The sequence below is a fragment of the Bolinopsis microptera genome, chromosome 5 (genome assembly GCF_026151205.1).
Source record: "Bolinopsis microptera isolate Bmic1 chromosome 5, MBARI_Bmic_1.0, whole genome shotgun sequence".
NCBI lineage: Eukaryota > Metazoa > Ctenophora > Tentaculata > Lobata > Bolinopsidae > Bolinopsis > Bolinopsis microptera.
In genome coordinates this window covers 6,630,685-6,647,758 of record NC_087076.1, presented here as the reverse complement: position 1 = coordinate 6,647,758, position 17,074 = coordinate 6,630,685, and the positions used below count along the sequence as shown (strand labels likewise).

Below are 17,074 nucleotides of genomic sequence, written 5' to 3'. Positions count from 1 at the left end.
CTAAATTTAAAAACCTTCTATTCTAGTTTTCAAGCGATTTGTGCAAACATACCTTCTCCTTCTCCAACTTCAACAGGAGCCTAGCTTTCAAGCGATTTGTGCAAACATACCTTCTCCTTCTCCAACTTCAACAGGAGACTAGCTTTCAAACGTCCTGACCTCGACACGGCCTCCCTTTTCAGCACCGTTGGAGTTATTGCTGTTGTGCCCTTTCTAACCTTCTTCTTTGGTACTCCAGTCTATATTGGAATGTCCAATTAGTTCGTTTTCTCATAACAATATAGCATATGTAGGGGTTTTTTATCACTTCTGAGAGGTTTTAGAGATCGATTCTCTAAAATTTCTCAATTTTCCGATTTTTCCGATTCCGATTTTGGCCTCATCAACCCTCATATCGGACATCGGGTTGGACCCCCCAACTTTACAACTAATTTTATTGTAAAATCTAAATATATTAATAAAACAAATATTTAATAAAACAAATATTCTTCTCTGTAGTTCCCTTCCCAGCTTTTTCTCGAAGAGGACGATAACTCCAGAATGTCTTCCTGTGTTTGTACTCGTACACTCACAGCCGCAGCACTTTAGTCCAGAAATGTCAATTCCGAGTTCCTTGCAGTGTTCTTCGACGACGGGTAAATGTTTGGTTCCATACTAAGTGGAGTATCTTGGGGTATCGCTGTCCAGGATTACACTGAAAAAAATCCCAAAGTATGAAATAGAATATTTCTAATAACAAGAATGTAATGATAACTTTTTGTTAAGTTGCGCACAGCAGTATCTGAAATAAAATGAATACACTCTGATGTAGAGATTGTAGAGATTGTAGAGATTGTAGAGATTGTAGAAATTGCAGTACCATAGGAAGTGCAGGAGTTAGATTGTAACTTGATTTTGTTGGTTGGAATGTGCTCAGAAACCACAACAGTTTAGTCTTCATTTCATCCAGCAAGGCACTGTTCTGGGGGATATCATGTACACGCTGGAAGCCTACAGTTTCCAGGTCATATAAGACCACGTTCATTTGCAGGTTATCAAAATCCAGGGTAATCTGGCTGACCGGTCCAAGCTCGCATGTGTGATCTTAGTCTCTTATGCTATGAAGTGAGTCATCAGGTAACTCTTTCTCTTCTGCCGCCTCTCGTTCTCAACCTTTGTGTTTAGCTTATTCGGGATGTTGGCTCTTTATTCCCTGAGATAACAAGACGTTACACTAACTGATTATTAAACTAACTGAATACTCACTGAAGATTACTCGTGAGATGGAGTTTCATGAATAATATTCTTCAAGGATCTCACTGGGGATTGTCGGAAGTTGTGTAGTTACTGGAACATATTGTCCTTTGTCGAGTTTCCGTCCCAAATCATTAGGCTGCAGGTAAATCCCCCCCGGCTAACTTTTTTGTTAAAGTACGATTGTAGAATATTTTAATAAAAATTAATAAAAAAAAAAACTTTTCCCGAATGCTTAACAATTTGTCTTGGCATATACATATTCCGAAGATGCAGCTCGCTGTGTCACATCCTGTAAATGCGTGTAGGACTAATATTGAGGACAATATTTTTCTCTATGATGATCTAGATAGGTCCTAGAAGAGCGTGTAAGTCGTACACATAAGCTTTCGTGGGACGTAGACACATACATTTCTCATCTGCAGATAACGACGTTTTTTGTCATGTTATAAATATACCAGCAGTAACATGGAATGGGTGTACCTTTGGTCTTATAATTTGAATTTCTAGCGAGTAACTTATCAGTTTTGATTTTGTTCTTTTGCTCTTTGTCAGCCGGAAAACAGCTGAAATTCATCATTAAATCAAAGATTTTATAATAAATAAATAATATACTTATTGTGCGGAGTTTGCATGGCACTACAAATATCTTTAAACTAACGCACCCGCCTTACATGTGTCTTACTCCGCAAAACCATCCAAATTCTATAACGCTAAAACCACCTAAACTTACACTCCGCTCCAACGGTTTTTCTACACTCAAACGTTTTCACTTCCACGTCTGTTGGCCTGGACGTGCCACCATGTCTGAGTTCGATTTTGAATCTGTCGTTGTTGGCTGGGTCACAGACTTTACTAATAACGTCAGTCAGTTCTGATGTGAGGTTGGCAGCCCGCAGCACTTCCTCTCAACGGCTTGGTTGTTGTTAACAAATGTCGTTTTTAGAGGCATTCTTATATATGAGATAATAGCGGCTCTCGTCAGACCATGTAGCAAGGGGGGTAGGGTTACCCGAGCATACTCCTTCTTTGCTGAGGATAATTGTGTTATTTTATATTTAAATCATGTACTGAGACTGAAGCAACTATAACTTAACTCGAACACATTAGTCCAAGTATAATATGTTGAATAAATGATTGATTAAGCTCGTTAACATATGATATAAATTATGCAAAAAAGGTATCTTTGATAATAATTATTATTACCAACTCCCGTCTTAAACCACCATCCACAAAAATCCTCTTTATAGAATTTCAGCAGCCTTTTTTAGTGTAATCTTAATAAAAACTGCTGCCATTGGTCGATTTCTTCTATCAGTAGAATAAGCTGTTGCAATTGGACACAAATTGCTAACTAATGCACCCGACTAACGCGTGTCTTACTCCGCAAAACCATCCAAAATCTATACACTAATCCTACCTAATCTTACACTCAGCTCTATTGGCTATTCTACACTCAAACTAGAACATTCTAAAATATCGATCATTACGCTTAAACCCTGCTGTGAACATCATACCATATTACACTAGAGTAGTAGGGTGGTGTGACTGATCTAAAGGTGCATTGAATCAACAGTACCTACTTTCACAGTTACCAGAGGGGTTGACGCGGACGTTCGGTTTCTTTTTTGCGCTTCTATCCCAAGATGTGTATCGCGTTAATATTGTTGACGATTTTAATAGAGTTGAACCAGAATCTGTTGGGGTCGTTTCCACCGCTAAGTGCCCATAGAAACCCAAGGCATAGAGGTCCACACAAGACGTTATCCGTCTGCTGTTGGCACGGCATAACACTGATATACTTCACATTCCTTGCTGTTAACTGCTGTGCAGCAACACAAGGAAATATCTCCCAATCGGTAAAATATTTGGTACCAAGGGTAGTGGCGTAACGTTGCCTCACCAATAACATATCGTTATCATCCTGGTTTGTTCTAGTCTGAGGACTGACCAATTTATCTTATCATTTTACAGAAATGAATGTACGAAACAAATAAAGATAACTTAATTTCATTATAATATTTTAATCTTTACACCTGTGCACTACATTGACTCTCCGACATCTCTTCAAGGAAAACCTGCAAATCTGGTGTCTCGGTACTCGTTACAGAATGCAGTTCGCTTTGTGTCGTTTTAGAGAAGATTTGTGAGCAAAGCTTCAACTCTTCTCACTCCTTGCAAGTGCCTGGCCGCATAACAAAAAGACTATTGTTTTTCATTCTTAAACTCCCCACACATTTTGGTTTCTTTGAGGTATCCTAAAAAAACTCGAGAGTTCTTTCACAGCCCAGTGAGTAGGAGCAATGAATTATGGAAAGTTTAAAAAAGTATAATTTGAACTAAAAGTAAAATTAACCTAATCTCTTGGTACCCTTGTTACATAGTTTGTTTTTATCTGTCCTGCACCTTGGGTTGCTGCTAGCTTCTTAACACTGACTTCTTTAGTCCTATTCTTCTAGTGGACGGAATGGTTCGGGGCTGTTGCTTCTGACTTCTTAACACTGACTTCTTTAGTCCTATTCTTCTAGTGGACGGAATGGTTCGGGGCTGTTGCTTCTGACTTCTTAACACTGACTTCTTTAGTCCTATTCTTCTAGTGGACGGAATGGTTCGGGGCTGTTGCTTCTGACTTCTTAACACTGACTTCTTTAGTCCTATTCTTCTAGTGGACGGAATGGTTCGGGGCTGTTGCTTCTGACTTCTTAACACTGACTTCTTTAGTCCTATTCTTCTAGTGGACGGAATGGTTCGGGGCTGTTGCTTCTGACTTCTTAACACTGACTTCTTTAGTCCTATTCTTCTAGTGGACGGAATGGTTCGGGGCTGTTGCTTCTGACTTCTTAACACTGACTTCTTTAGTCCTATTCTTCTAGTGGACGGAATGGTTCGGGGCTGTTGCTTCTGACTTCTTAACACTGACTTCTTTAGTCCTATTCTTCTAGTGGACGGAATGGTTCGGGGCTGTTGCTTCTGACTTCTTAACACTGACTTCTTTAGTCCTATTCTTCTAGTGGACGGAATGGTTCGGGGCTGTTGCTTCTGACTTCTTAACACTGACTTCTTTAGTCCTATTCTTCTAGTGGACGGAATGGTTCGGGGCTGTTGCTTCTGACTTCTTAACACTGACTTCTTTAGTCCTATTCTTCTAGTGGACGGAATGGTTCGGGGCTGTTGCTTCTGACTTCTTAACACTGACTTCTTTAGTCCTATTCTTCTAGTGGACGGAATGGTTCGGGGCTGTTGCTTCTGACTTCTTAACACTGACTTCTTTAGTCCTATTCTTCTAGTGGACGGAATGGTTCGGGGCTGTTGCTTCTGACTTCTTAACACTGACTTCTTTAGTCCTATTCTTCTAGTGGACGGAATGGTTCGGGGCTGTTGCTTCTGACTTCTTAACACTGACTTCTTTAGTCCTATTCTTCTAGTGGACGGAATGGTTCGGGGCTGTTGCTTCTGACTTCTTAACACTGACTTCTTTAGTCCTATTCTTCTAGTGGACGGAATGGTTCGGGGCTGTTGCTTCTGACTTCTTAACACTGACTTCTTTAGTCCTATTCTTCTAGTGGACGGAATGGTTCGGGGCTGTTGCTTCTGACTTCTTAACACTGACTTCTTTAGTCCTATTGTTCTAGTGGACGGAATGGTTCGGGGCTGTTGCTTCTGACTTCTTAACACTGACTTCTTTAGTCCTATTCTTCTAGTGGACGGAATGGTTCGGGGCTGTTGCTTCTGACTTCTTAACACTGACTTCTTTAGTCCTATTCTTCTAGTGGACGGAATGGTTCGGGGCTGTTGCTTCTGACTTCTTAACACTGACTTCTTTAGTCCTATTCTTCTAGTGGACGGAATGGTTCGGGGCTGTTGCTTCTGACTTCTTAACACTGACTTCTTTAGTCCTATTCTTCTAGTGGACGGAATGGTTCGGGGCTGTTGCTTCTGACTTCTTAACACTGACTTCTTTAGTCCTATTCTTCTAGTGGACGGAATGGTTCGGGGCTGTTGCTTCTGACTTCTTAACACTGACTTCTTTAGTCCTATTCTTCTAGTGGACGGAATGGTTCGGGGCTGTTGCTTCTGACTTCTTAACACTGACTTCTTTAGTCCTATTCTTCTAGTGGACGGAATGGTTCGGGGCTGTTGCTTCTGACTTCTTAACACTGACTTCTTTAGCCCTATTGTTCTAGTGGACGGAATGGTTCGGGGCTGTTGCTTCTGACTTCTTAACACTGACTTCTTTAGTCCTATTCTTCTAGTGGACGGAATGGTTCGGGGCTGTTGCTTCTGACTTCTTAACACTGACTTCTTTAGTCCTATTGTTCTAGTGGACGGAATGGTTCGGGGCTGTTGCTTCTGACTTCTTAACACTGACTTCTTTAGTCCTATTCTTCTAGTGGACGGAATGGTTCGGGGCTGTTGCTTCTGACTTTTTAACACTGACTTCTTTAGTCCTATTCTTCTAGTGGACGGAATGGTTCGGGGCTATAAACGGCTCTCCAACTACAGAGGAAAACTTAATTTTTAGATTAATATTTTGTTTTAGTCTGAGGAATGGCCTCTTCGTTGTTTTTTTTACTCCCGCTACTCTTTTCTTGGACTCCCTCTTTTCTTTGAGGTGGTTCTCTTAGTGGTACAGCATCTCGTTTTTTAGGTTTGGATGGTAGTAGCCTACTACTAGTAGGGGATTCTTAAGTTTAATTTATTCTTTTTCTTGCTCTTCTTAATTTTTATACAGCTACTTGCAGATGGACCCGCTTGCAGTATACCGTAACCTTGCAGATAGTATGAGAGATGACGGATCGATGGACACTCTCAGCCTACAATAAATATAAACTTTAAATTATCCTGTTATTGAAACAGTAGACTGATATGAATAAATAATTTGATACATGTATAGTATCAGTTTATATGTATATAAACTGGAATTATCTTAAAGAATAAGAGTTATTATTATTACCAACTCCCGTCTTGTACCACCACTCACAAGAATCTTCCTTGTATAGTTAGAGCTATAGAAAACGGAGTAGATCTGGGGTTTAGTGTAACTGTATACACGAACGGTAGGGCGTACCGATAATATAGAAAGGAAACAAGTATATTAAAAGGAGAAACTAATAAAATATAAATGTATTACAAAGTGAACAACAAACGAGAAATACTTCTTAGTCCGCTCCAAACTGCTCTCCGGGCTGGTAGGTGTGATTGGGCTGTACTCTGGTGGGTTCACTTGACCGTATACGGGGGAGTTGACGTATTCCATCTGGCTGCTCTCTGCCCTTAACTGCTCAATAAGATCAGCCATATAATTAATTTCCACAGTAAGGTCTCTAACCTTACACTCCGATCGGCGGAGCCTCTTACGAGTTGCTTCGTATTCGTTCATCTCATCCTTATAGCTCTGAGTTACAGAAGACAGCGCCTGGAGTAGATCTTTCGTTGACATGGATAAAATCGCTAAAAGGAAGGTAGTGTTAGAAACGTAACAAAGTTAAAAAAATATACTAAAAATATGATTAACGCAAACCTAGTCTGAAAGTCGAGGAGGGAAATATAAATACACAGAGTGAAACACAGAGTAAGAATCAAATGATAATCTAATAATACAAAAATAGCCAAACAAGAAAAGTAACGATCTAGAAGGACACCTCCATGTTCCTGAGGTGAACCAGTCCATCAAGGTCCCTTTGCAGTTGTGTGTACGGCTGGTTCGGGCGAATCTCGCTAATCCCGCGAATCGCTGCGTTGAACCTTACTGCAATTCCTCTTGTCTATCTTCGCCTTCTGATACTCCCTTTGGTTCCGAAATGTAGATCTTCTTCTTCTACACACAGTCGAGATGGCGGACATCAGTCTGTCCCGCACCCTCCTCATAGGTTCCAGTATTAGAATTAGAATTAGAATTAGAATCAAATTTACACAGCAATACAATAAGAATAAAAATAATTTAAGAAGCTTCAATCTGCTGTGCAGGACATTCAAGTCAGTCGAAAACTGTTAGCAGAACACCCTTCTAGGGACATAAGGATATAGTATGTAAAACATAATGAGTAATAAATCAATGAGTGATAAAATAAGATATGATTTAACAGTGAACTGTGGGCATGAAGGTAACAATTAAGATTACATAGATGCCCACTTTGGGATTACGTTAGTAATGTTATTTACAGTTATATACAGAGAAGTATAGAACAATAATAGATTGGCAATGATAACAAATGGGAACGAATAAAGGAGATGTTTAAAGTTCTATACTTCTGGAAATACCTAGGTCATATATAACGCAGGGGGCCTTTCCACCCGACAAAAACTCCAGCACCATAAAATTTGTTTCAGTTGTCACATAGCTAGAGTGTAGAAATAGTCGAAACTATTGTTTATTTCATAGGATGAGACTCCTTGAATTACATCTGACATAAATTTAGATTTCATACATTGTGAGAATTTTACACTACATTCTATAGTCCTTATGTTCTCTGGAATTGTATTCCAACATTTTGCACCTAAATATGTAAAGGTTTTGTGTGTTCTGGATTTGTGAATATAGAGGTTGCACCTCTCAGCATCACGTGATCCTCCGGATACATAAGAAAATTTATCTGTGAATGATGATGGTGCAGCCTCATTAAGAATTTTATACATATACGTTGACAGATGGAGTTGTCTTCTTAAGTGTAAGGGTAACCACTTCATATTTCGATATACATTTATTCACCCGTCTATATTCACGCCAAACTGTTTGGAGCGGACTAAGAAGTATTTCTCGTTTGTTGTTCACTTTGTATTACATTTATATTTAATTAGTTTCTCCTTTTAATATACTTGTTTCCTTTCTATCTTTTCGGTACGCCCTACCGTTCGTGTTACGTGACCAGAGCTTGACTAGTATACACTAAACCCCAGAGAACTCCGTTTTCTATAAGTAGAATTGAGCTGCCCTAAATTGTGATAGACCCCGTGATAGATCCTATCGAGATCTATATTCACCCGTCTATATTCACGTCAAACTGTTTGGAGATAACAGATATAGAAAACGGATTTCTCTGGGGTTTAGTGTATACTAGTCAAGCTCTGGTCACGTAACACGAACGGTAGGGCGTACCGAAAAGATAGAAAGGAAACAATTATATAGTAAATCCTTATCATTAAATTCAACTAGCCTAATTCCAAATACTAATATAAATCCTAAATTAAATGAAATAAGAACACGTACCTGACTAATACAAGATGCGCTGATTTACACATTTAAATTTGGAGAAATCTGCTGATTCTCCCTTTCAACAGAGCTTTGTGTAATTTAGCTCTGGCTTGTAGAATATTCGGATACGTCGCAAGGGTGGCACTTTCTCCCAGTCTAGGATTTTTAGGCAATCGGCCAGACCCCTTGCCTCCACACAACAAGGTCATCATCAGCTGAAATTCATCATTAAATGAAATGTCAAAGATTTTATAGAAATAAATAATATGCTTATTTTTCTGAATTTCCAAGAACTGCGAATTTCTTGTTGAGTTCTTAGAACTAAAAACTGTACTACTCTTTTAGTGGACAAAATGGTCCGGGGCAAATCTAACGAACTTCTAACGAACTTCTGACTACTATATACGGAGGAAAACTTCATTTTTAGATTAATATTAGATTTGCTATAGCAAATTGAAAATGTAATGAGTAAAATAATACAGGCATTTCTTGCACATTTTAATGGTACCTTCCTATTCTTCTTTATATGTACTAATAATATATCGGATTATCGGTATCCTCCTGTTTTGTTTTAGTCTGAGGACTGACCAATTTATCGTATTATTTATCTGAATGAAGACTGCATTACATGTGAGTGTTCATTGAAGCAATCAAGCAAAACGTTGCAGGGTGGTAAAATGTGAACACTTACAGTTAAACCTCGTCGGGTCCTCCATCTTTGTAGAGTATAAGTAAAAGCCCTATCAATTTGGTTTGGACACATAGTAAGACAGCACAAATATAGGTGAATTCTTCGTAGATTTACATCACTAGCCTATAAAAATAAAATCAGGTTAGACCAATGAAAGAAATTTAAAAGTTAACCACTTGAAAATTTAAAACAGATTTTAATCTGAAACTTTACAAACGAGCTCAATGTGCTAGGTAGAATGGACAACAGAGCATAACAGTTACCGAAAAGGCGTGTATTCTTAACACTCGACAAAATTTTCGATCCCGATAACTCCCTGCTATCCATAATACCCAGAATCAGGTGCAGCTGCATCTCTCTTTTGATAAGTTTTTCATTAATCGCATGTAACCTAATTTTGAAATCATCTGTATCACTTGGCTCCATAACAGGTCTTTATGACACTCGAAACACAGACTGGTCTTAACGTGTTCACACGAAAACAGGGGGGGTGCTCAAGTGTCTCCTCAGATCCACAGATGATGATGTTAGGTTTGTGCCGTCTCCCTATATGTCAAGGGGGTTGTCATGTGTCAAATCAATTTGGTTTGGACACATAGTAAGACAGCACAAATATAGGTGAATTCTTCGTAGATTTACATCACTAGCCTATAAAAATAAGTAAAAGCCCGGTACATGTTAGGATTTACAGTGATGTAACATGTATTGCACATCTTGTGCAAAAAAGTATCTTTAAAATGCGAATTATTATTACCAATTCATGTCTTGAACCATCACCCACAAGAATCCTCCTTGTGTATGGGGCGCTCGGCGTATCTTTTTGCTCCCATGTTTAATTCTGGCTTGTAGAATATCCTGACGCGAGGGTGGCACCTTCTCCTCCCAGTCTAGGATTTTTAGGCAATCGGCCACACCCTCCTTCCGCACAACAAGGTCATTAAAAAAAAACATAAATGACAAAAAACATAAATAATAAAGAGCATCAGAGATAAGAGAAATCCTAGAAAGTGCTCTCCATGTTCCTCAAGGTGTCCAGAGACTGTTGCAGTGTTGGTGGGGTCAGAGCACGTATGCATTCCGCGAGTTGCTGCATCGAACCTTACTGCAACTGCTCTCCTGTTGTTTATCTTAACCAACTGGTACTGCCTGGCATTATGAAAAGAGGCTGGCGACATGAAGTATAAAAGGCAGTAAGAGAATATGTGTCTCTGCTCTCATTCATGAGAGCAGAGACACATATTCTCTGCTCTGGGAATCGACTTCTCGTTCAAAATACTGGGATCTAAACTTACAGAATACAGAGTAATTAGTGTCAAAAAGTTGAAATAAATGGGACTTTTTTCGTTGATTCTGCCAAAATTTCCGGACGTCTGGATTTTCAGAAACCAACCCCACTCCCCCTGTCCGGATTTGTCCGAAATTCCAAAACCACCCCCCCCCCCCCTCCCCTCTCTATTTGCCGGACGTCCTAAGTAGATGGCCCCTTAATTTGTTCGTTATTTTCGCCGCGGTGTAAATGTTTAAAACGGCGAAAAGAATTGCAACAATTCCAGATAAATTTGACGACTTTGTGTACTTTATCAAACTTTTGAAAGTGAACAGTGTATAGTCATAGAAACCTCAAAGTAATCTCCCTCTGAGGTTAAGATTGAGTTTGAAAATGCGGCCCCCGTCACCTTTGCAATTTTGTCACCAAGGTGCAGTTAGGTCTAGCCAGTTAAACCTAACCAGTTAGGCCTAACGCAGGGTTAGGCCTAAATCAGACCTAAATTAGCCGTTAGGCCTAACTGCATCTTGGTGACAGTTACTGTTAGGCCTAACGCCTAATTTAGGCCTAATTTAGGCCTACCTCTGCGTTAGGTCTAACTGGAGTCTTATATAATATTTAAAGAGTTTAAATTATTTAATTTTTAATTTTCGATAGTTCAAAATTTACCAATATTTACCATTGTGCGATTTTGATGTTTAATTTTGATTTTAAATTATAGCTATAATATGTGCATTGGTTATATTGAATTGAAACTTGACTTGAGTGGTAATGGTATATGTTCAATGTTCATTATCATATTAATATTGAATATGTGTTTTACCACTTTTACCACTTTTAACTATTTTGATGATTATAAATAGTTTTATATTTAACTTCTGAAAGTTACAGTTCATGATAACATGGTTTGATTTGTCCATCAGTAATCAGTGCCTTCTTATGGCTTCCGCAATAGAACATAAATTTACCTTCGAATTGATGAGCAGAATGACTATAGTTGACTAGCGTGTTAAATCGCCTTCAAGATTGTTCTAAAAGGGCCCCGGCAGTTGAAAACAGTTAAAACCGATGTATTATGGCGTATATACTATACCTGCACAGAATCTAGGTAAAATATAGGTAAAAATAGCACAGAAAGAACATCTAATCTGATACGTATGATATAATTCTTCAACTTGCTCGATTATTATCTGCACTACTGTATAGTACTAAGAATTGACGTGTATCAACCAAAATTGAACGGTGAATCGTTTAAGCATCCTGCATTAAGATCACTTTCGAACCACCTCCGTAAATGCTACTCACGCTATTGTTCTTTTTACGGGGAAATAAGACAGTAGTGTTATTGTAGGTTTATATTATAAACTTTATAACCTACCAAGACGGGATGATGATTAATCACTCTACACTCGACTGTCACGTGAATTTTTAACGCGTTCTCTAACTTCTCTAGCCGTTTAGGTGGCCCTGCATGACTATTCGAAACCCTAACACTCTAAACTGACCCTAACCCAATCCCCAACTGAAGCATTGCTAAAACCCTAACCGTAACGTTACAAAGCTTGCTAGTCTATTTCTCGTTACCTTGTACTAATGTACTTGTAGCGCGATGTACTACTGGGCCGTGCATCCAATAATGCTGGGGGGGGGGGGGGGGGGCAACCATATTAAAGTATATTAAAGTATATCGCCGGGTCAAAATCGGAAAAAATCCTACATTTTAATATACTTTAATATACCTACAATTAGAAGATCTATATTCTTCGTTAAGATTTATATGATGAACTATATTTTTCACTCAGATTCGCAAGATAAGCCTGTTTTAGGACTAGTACATGAATTTCCATCCAGATTGGTCAAAAATTGGCTGAGCTATGAGCTTTAAAAAATATGCCCATATTTGGGCATACGCTTTTGCCCAAATTCGATAAAAATTTCAATATTTTTTAATGAGACTAACTCTATGTGAAAGATATAACTCAGTGTTTGTTGAATATAGTGGATACTAAGTAAAAAGACCTCCATGAACAAAATTGGGAAAATTGCACATAATATCTCGGTTCGGAATACTAGCCAAAATGACTTCATTAAAATTGAAATAACTCCATCAGTTTTCAATATTTTTTCAAGAACTTTTTGGAATCGATTAAGAATTGCATTTCAAGCTTATTTTGGGCAACAATTTTTGATGTAGGCCTCCAAGGAGATAGGGATATATTAAAGTATATCCCGGGTCAAAATCGGGAAAAATCCTACATTTTAATATACTTTAATATGGTTGCCCCCCCCCCCCCCCCCCCCCCCCCCCCCATGCTTCTCGCAACCATCGGCAAGATGCACCGCTTGGCCACGCCGAGCTGCGAAGAATTGACATCGTCTATTAAACATGGACAAAAGTATCACCTGTTAAATATTTTACGAGTATCTATATCATATTACATCACCGGTTAATCAATAATCATAACAAGCATACCTTTTTCAATGTTCAATTTGTTCTCGACCTATCATCTCATAGTCATAAAATAAATACAAAATAATACAAATATAAATATAATCATGTTTACTGTAAGCCATATAAAAAAGTGCAGTCAAATTTTTGTTCATTTTACAACAATTTTGCAACACCTCAGTCCCCAAAACCTGGAATTTCGCCAAATGCCATTAGCCGCATACCCCTCCATACACTTGACTGTAAACCTGCTACTCCCCATCCCATAACAAGGTCCCAGTCGTAGGCTGCAGCTCTCAGATCCACAATTCTGTTGTCCGTTCCATCCAGGAAAACTATCCTGTCCGTCTATTCCCCGACCACCCTTTATCCCTTTAACTCCTGAAAGTCCAGGAAATCCTGGAGTACCTTCTCTACCCATCTCTCCTTTTGCTCCAACATCCCCCGAGTCTCCAGTTGGTCCATTCTCCCCGTCAGCACCGTCCTCACCAGGTTCACCTTCTGCTCCTTCTAACGAACAGATCCATCCAACCGATGAGCAGAAGTCGTTGGTTCCTTGAGCACCTTTTCTTCCAGTCGCTCCTTGGTTTCCTTGTTCTCCTTCAGCTCCTTGTTCTCCTTGTGGTCCGACTGAAAAATATAGCATTTATACGATGCCGGTTCTTCGAGTTCTATCGCGAGATGAACATTGTGTCATTGATTTATTTCCGTAGCTGCTGAAACCTAGGTTGTCATCGCTTGAGGATGGTATGAGAATACCTGACAATTACAAACATTACTTTGAGTAAAATGCTGCTCAACAAAACATTATGGGTGACTAGAGCCCCGGCTTAAAACGGCTAATTACATGGTACAATGTCCAGGAACAAGTCCGTTAGTTTCAGCAGTATCCCAAAGTTTTAGGTCCGTGACCGGACTGTGTCCCAACCTGACATCGGCAGATTACAGAATAGCAATCCAAAGTGCGTAGATATGGGCTATTTTAATATGACCTTATATTAAGCGTGAGGCGTTTTGTGTTATAAACTCCTCCAGGATACTGCTAGCAGTAATTCAACTGTGCACGTATCTTAAATCTTTCCTGCCAATATGTTATCTCACCTTTTTTCTCTGTTATAGATATCTCTTCCATTAAGTTATTTTTATCTCTCTGTAGCTTGACCGTGTTTCCGTATTTGCAGCTCGAAACTGAAGGGACATTGTCTACTGCCCCCTCATTATAGACTGTTAAAGAGAAGCTGCTGCACCAGTAACCCTCACAGCTACAGTCAGTATTTGAGCATGTCCAGATGAGATGAGGGCGACCATCAAAGTAGGTAACAACTTGGTGAACACAGCTGACCTGGTCAAGTGTTACTTTGAACCAGGTACTACCGTCAGCACCAGGATATGTTTTCGAAATGGTCAACAAGTTCAGGTCTATAGCGAGGTGGGCACCGTTCTCCTCCTCGTTATCATGCTTAGTGCGCGAATGTTCAACACTGACAGGAAATACCTCACCAACCAGTATTGGTCTCATTCCTGAAATTACAAGCATTATTATTTTTACTGACAATTTTTTCAGATACTGTCATAAAAACTATCGTAAAACACTGCAACACATATTAACTACGTTCAACTTTACACTTATCTTTCCTGCCAATATGTTGTCTCACCTTTTTTCTCTGTTATAGATATCTCGTACACAAAGAAAGAACCAATATTATCATTAGTCTTCAGTAGCTTGACCGTGTCTCCGTATATGCATCCCGAAACTGGAGGGATATTGTCTACTGCCCCCTCATTATAGACTGCCAGAGTGTAGTAATTACACACTTCACCCTCACAGGTGCAGTCAGTATTTGAGCATGACCAGGTCTGATAAAGACTACTGTCGTATAAGTACCACACAATCTGTTGAACACAAGTGACCTGGCCCAGTGTTAGTTTTAACCAGATACCACCGTCAGAGTCAGCTTCTGTCCAAGAGCGAGTCCCCATGTTCTGATCTACAGCTTTCGTAGCATCGTAATACTCCTCGTTATCTTCGTTAGTGCGGGAGTGTTCAGCACTGACAGGAAATACCTCACCAACCAGTAATTCTCTCATTCCTGAAATTACAAGCATTATTATTTTTACTGACAACTATTTCAGATACTGCCATGAAAACTATCGTAAAACACTGCAACACATATTAACTACGTTTAACTTTACACTTATCTTTCCTGCCAATATGTTATCTCACCTTTTTTCTCTGTTATAAGTATCTCGTACACATAAAAATCCAAATAACTAGCATGTATCTTGACCGTGTCTCCGTATATGCAGCCCGAAACTGGAGGGATAGTGTCTTCTGACCCCAAATTATAGACTGTTAGAGAGAAGCTGGCGCACCATTCAGTTTTACCCTCACAGGTGCAGTCAGTATTTGAGCATGAATAGGTCAGAATAGGATTACCAGTAGTGAAGTACCACACAATCTGTTGAACACAAGTGACCTGGCCCAGTGTTAGTTTTAACCAGACACCACCGTCAGAGTCAGCTTCTGTCCAAGAGCGAGTCCCCAGTTTCTGGTCTACAGCGTTCGCAGCACCGTAATACTCCTCGTTATCTTCCCTAGTGCGGGAGTGTTCAGATCTGACCGGAAATACCTGACCAACCAGTAATTCTCTCATTCCTGAAATAACACGCATTTCTTATCCAAATATTAAATCAGGATGGATTCTCGATATTTCACGGTCGAGACGGAGAACAGTAACGTGCATGTTTTAAACTTTATCTTTAACAAAGTGAAAACTTTTCAATTCGATTTTTTCACCATAATAAGGAATAATTTAATTAATAATTTGAGATTCCGTTGTACATGTACCTTAACTTTAAGAGCGACAAATTAATAATTAGTCTACCATAAATTTAGTCGCATCAAAAAATATTCATCCTAACCGAAGATACAGCCGATTAAAATGTAGCTCGCACTGAACACAACGTAATTCGACAAAACCGATCAAAATGCCGGTCGCAAATCTTTGCACGTGCACGTGAGCTTTTGAACACCGTTACCATGGTTATTATGCAACTTCTTATTTTTCATCTAATTCGCACGTGGGCGGTCGTACATACAAAGGGAATTCTCTGAATTATAAGTAAGACTAGAATTAGAAAACCCAGGGAGGAAGCTAATAGTATTTTTTGTTAGTACTTTAGTAAGTTCAAAAAATATCCTACACAACGGTTGTGTATCTTCTTGGCTGTATCTTCGGTTGTGTAACACAACCGAAGATACAGCCAATTAAAATGTTGCTCGTACTAAACACAGCGTAACATCAACAAAACCGATCAAAATGACGTTGAAAAATTATTTCACGTGCACGTGCATGTAATAACCCTCGTTACTATGGTTACTTTGCAACCTTTTTCTTTTTTACCTAATTTGCACGTGGTTTATTATAATATCAACCCAAAATGCTGTAGACCAAAATTAGTTAAGAATGTTAACAAAATATATACCCTTATTCACAGCTGTTCTCATGGACAAATGCCCGTTGTTTTTATACAATCCGCCACTCCAGTTAAACTTGATCGCTGTGGAATGCCTAGTCCAGAAGCTATGACAGCTTGAGAAACCTTCCTTGTAGTCACTCGCGAAGTTGAAGATAAGGACAGTCACACCATTGCACTCCACTAGCAAGCTGGTCTCTGTTCGGGTGATTCGCCACACTTTTATATGGTCACTTGAAACTCCATTCAGGGGCTGGGCCGCATCCCACGAGTCAGGCATGCATTGTTGGATCACGAGGATCCATCTGCTTGAGTTAAGATCCGTGCATTTGAAGTTGATGTACTGAGTTTCGTCTTCGGGGAAAATAAAATAAACGGTTATGGGGGCTTCAACCTGATTCATGGTGGTCTTTAGTTCCAGGGTTTGACTTAACTCTAGGCTGTAGCTCTGTTGTAATTGTGGACTAATCCACCCTGTGAAATATAGTGGGTAAATATCAATCATTCTATTTCAACATAAATACAAAAAAATGTACTTCAAAATTTCAAATTTGTATCGTGTACTACCATTATAAAATATTAATCGACGTGATCTCTTTCTTGAGTTTACGAAAGTCCAGCTAACAAAATGATATCTGTGTACAATCCTTTTATTTAGAACTATTTTATTAAGAACTATGAAGCCCGTGGTAACAGGGATGAAGCTAGTATTTTTATATTTTTTGCAGTCAGTTTTTATCAAATCAAAAATATCCATCACAACCA

General features: G+C 39.2%; 2 protein-coding genes across 3 annotated transcripts in view; both read right to left on the bottom strand.

Moving 5' to 3' along the window:
- Positions 1–3,651: 3,651 nt before the first annotated feature.
- Positions 3,652–6,673, bottom strand: LOC134815393 (uncharacterized). Its single transcript, XM_063823925.1, has 2 exons — positions 6,381–6,673; positions 3,652–5,689 (listed from the first exon to the last, which is right to left on the bottom strand). Exons 1-2 carry the CDS (start codon positions 6,671–6,673, stop codon positions 3,652–3,654), a joined length of 2,331 nt encoding a protein of 776 aa, XP_063679995.1.
- Positions 6,674–12,788: 6,115 nt separating this feature from the next.
- LOC134815005 (uncharacterized) overlaps positions 12,789–17,074 on the bottom strand; it is a 38,017-nt gene continuing 33,731 nt past the window's right edge. Inside the window, exons 3-7 of one of the 2 annotated variants that reach the window (XM_063823436.1) lie at positions 16,319–16,783; positions 15,057–15,488; positions 14,488–14,922; positions 13,934–14,353; positions 12,789–13,462 (exon numbers count right to left, since the gene is read on the bottom strand). In XM_063823436.1, coding sequence (XP_063679506.1) covers positions 12,984–13,462; positions 13,934–14,353; positions 14,488–14,922; positions 15,057–15,488; positions 16,319–16,783 — 2,231 coding nt within the window. In that variant the 3' untranslated portion in view covers positions 12,789–12,983. The remainder of the gene's footprint in view (positions 13,463–13,933; positions 14,354–14,487; positions 14,923–15,056; positions 15,489–16,318; positions 16,784–17,074) is intronic. The other variant, XM_063823437.1, reaches the window with a different exon arrangement.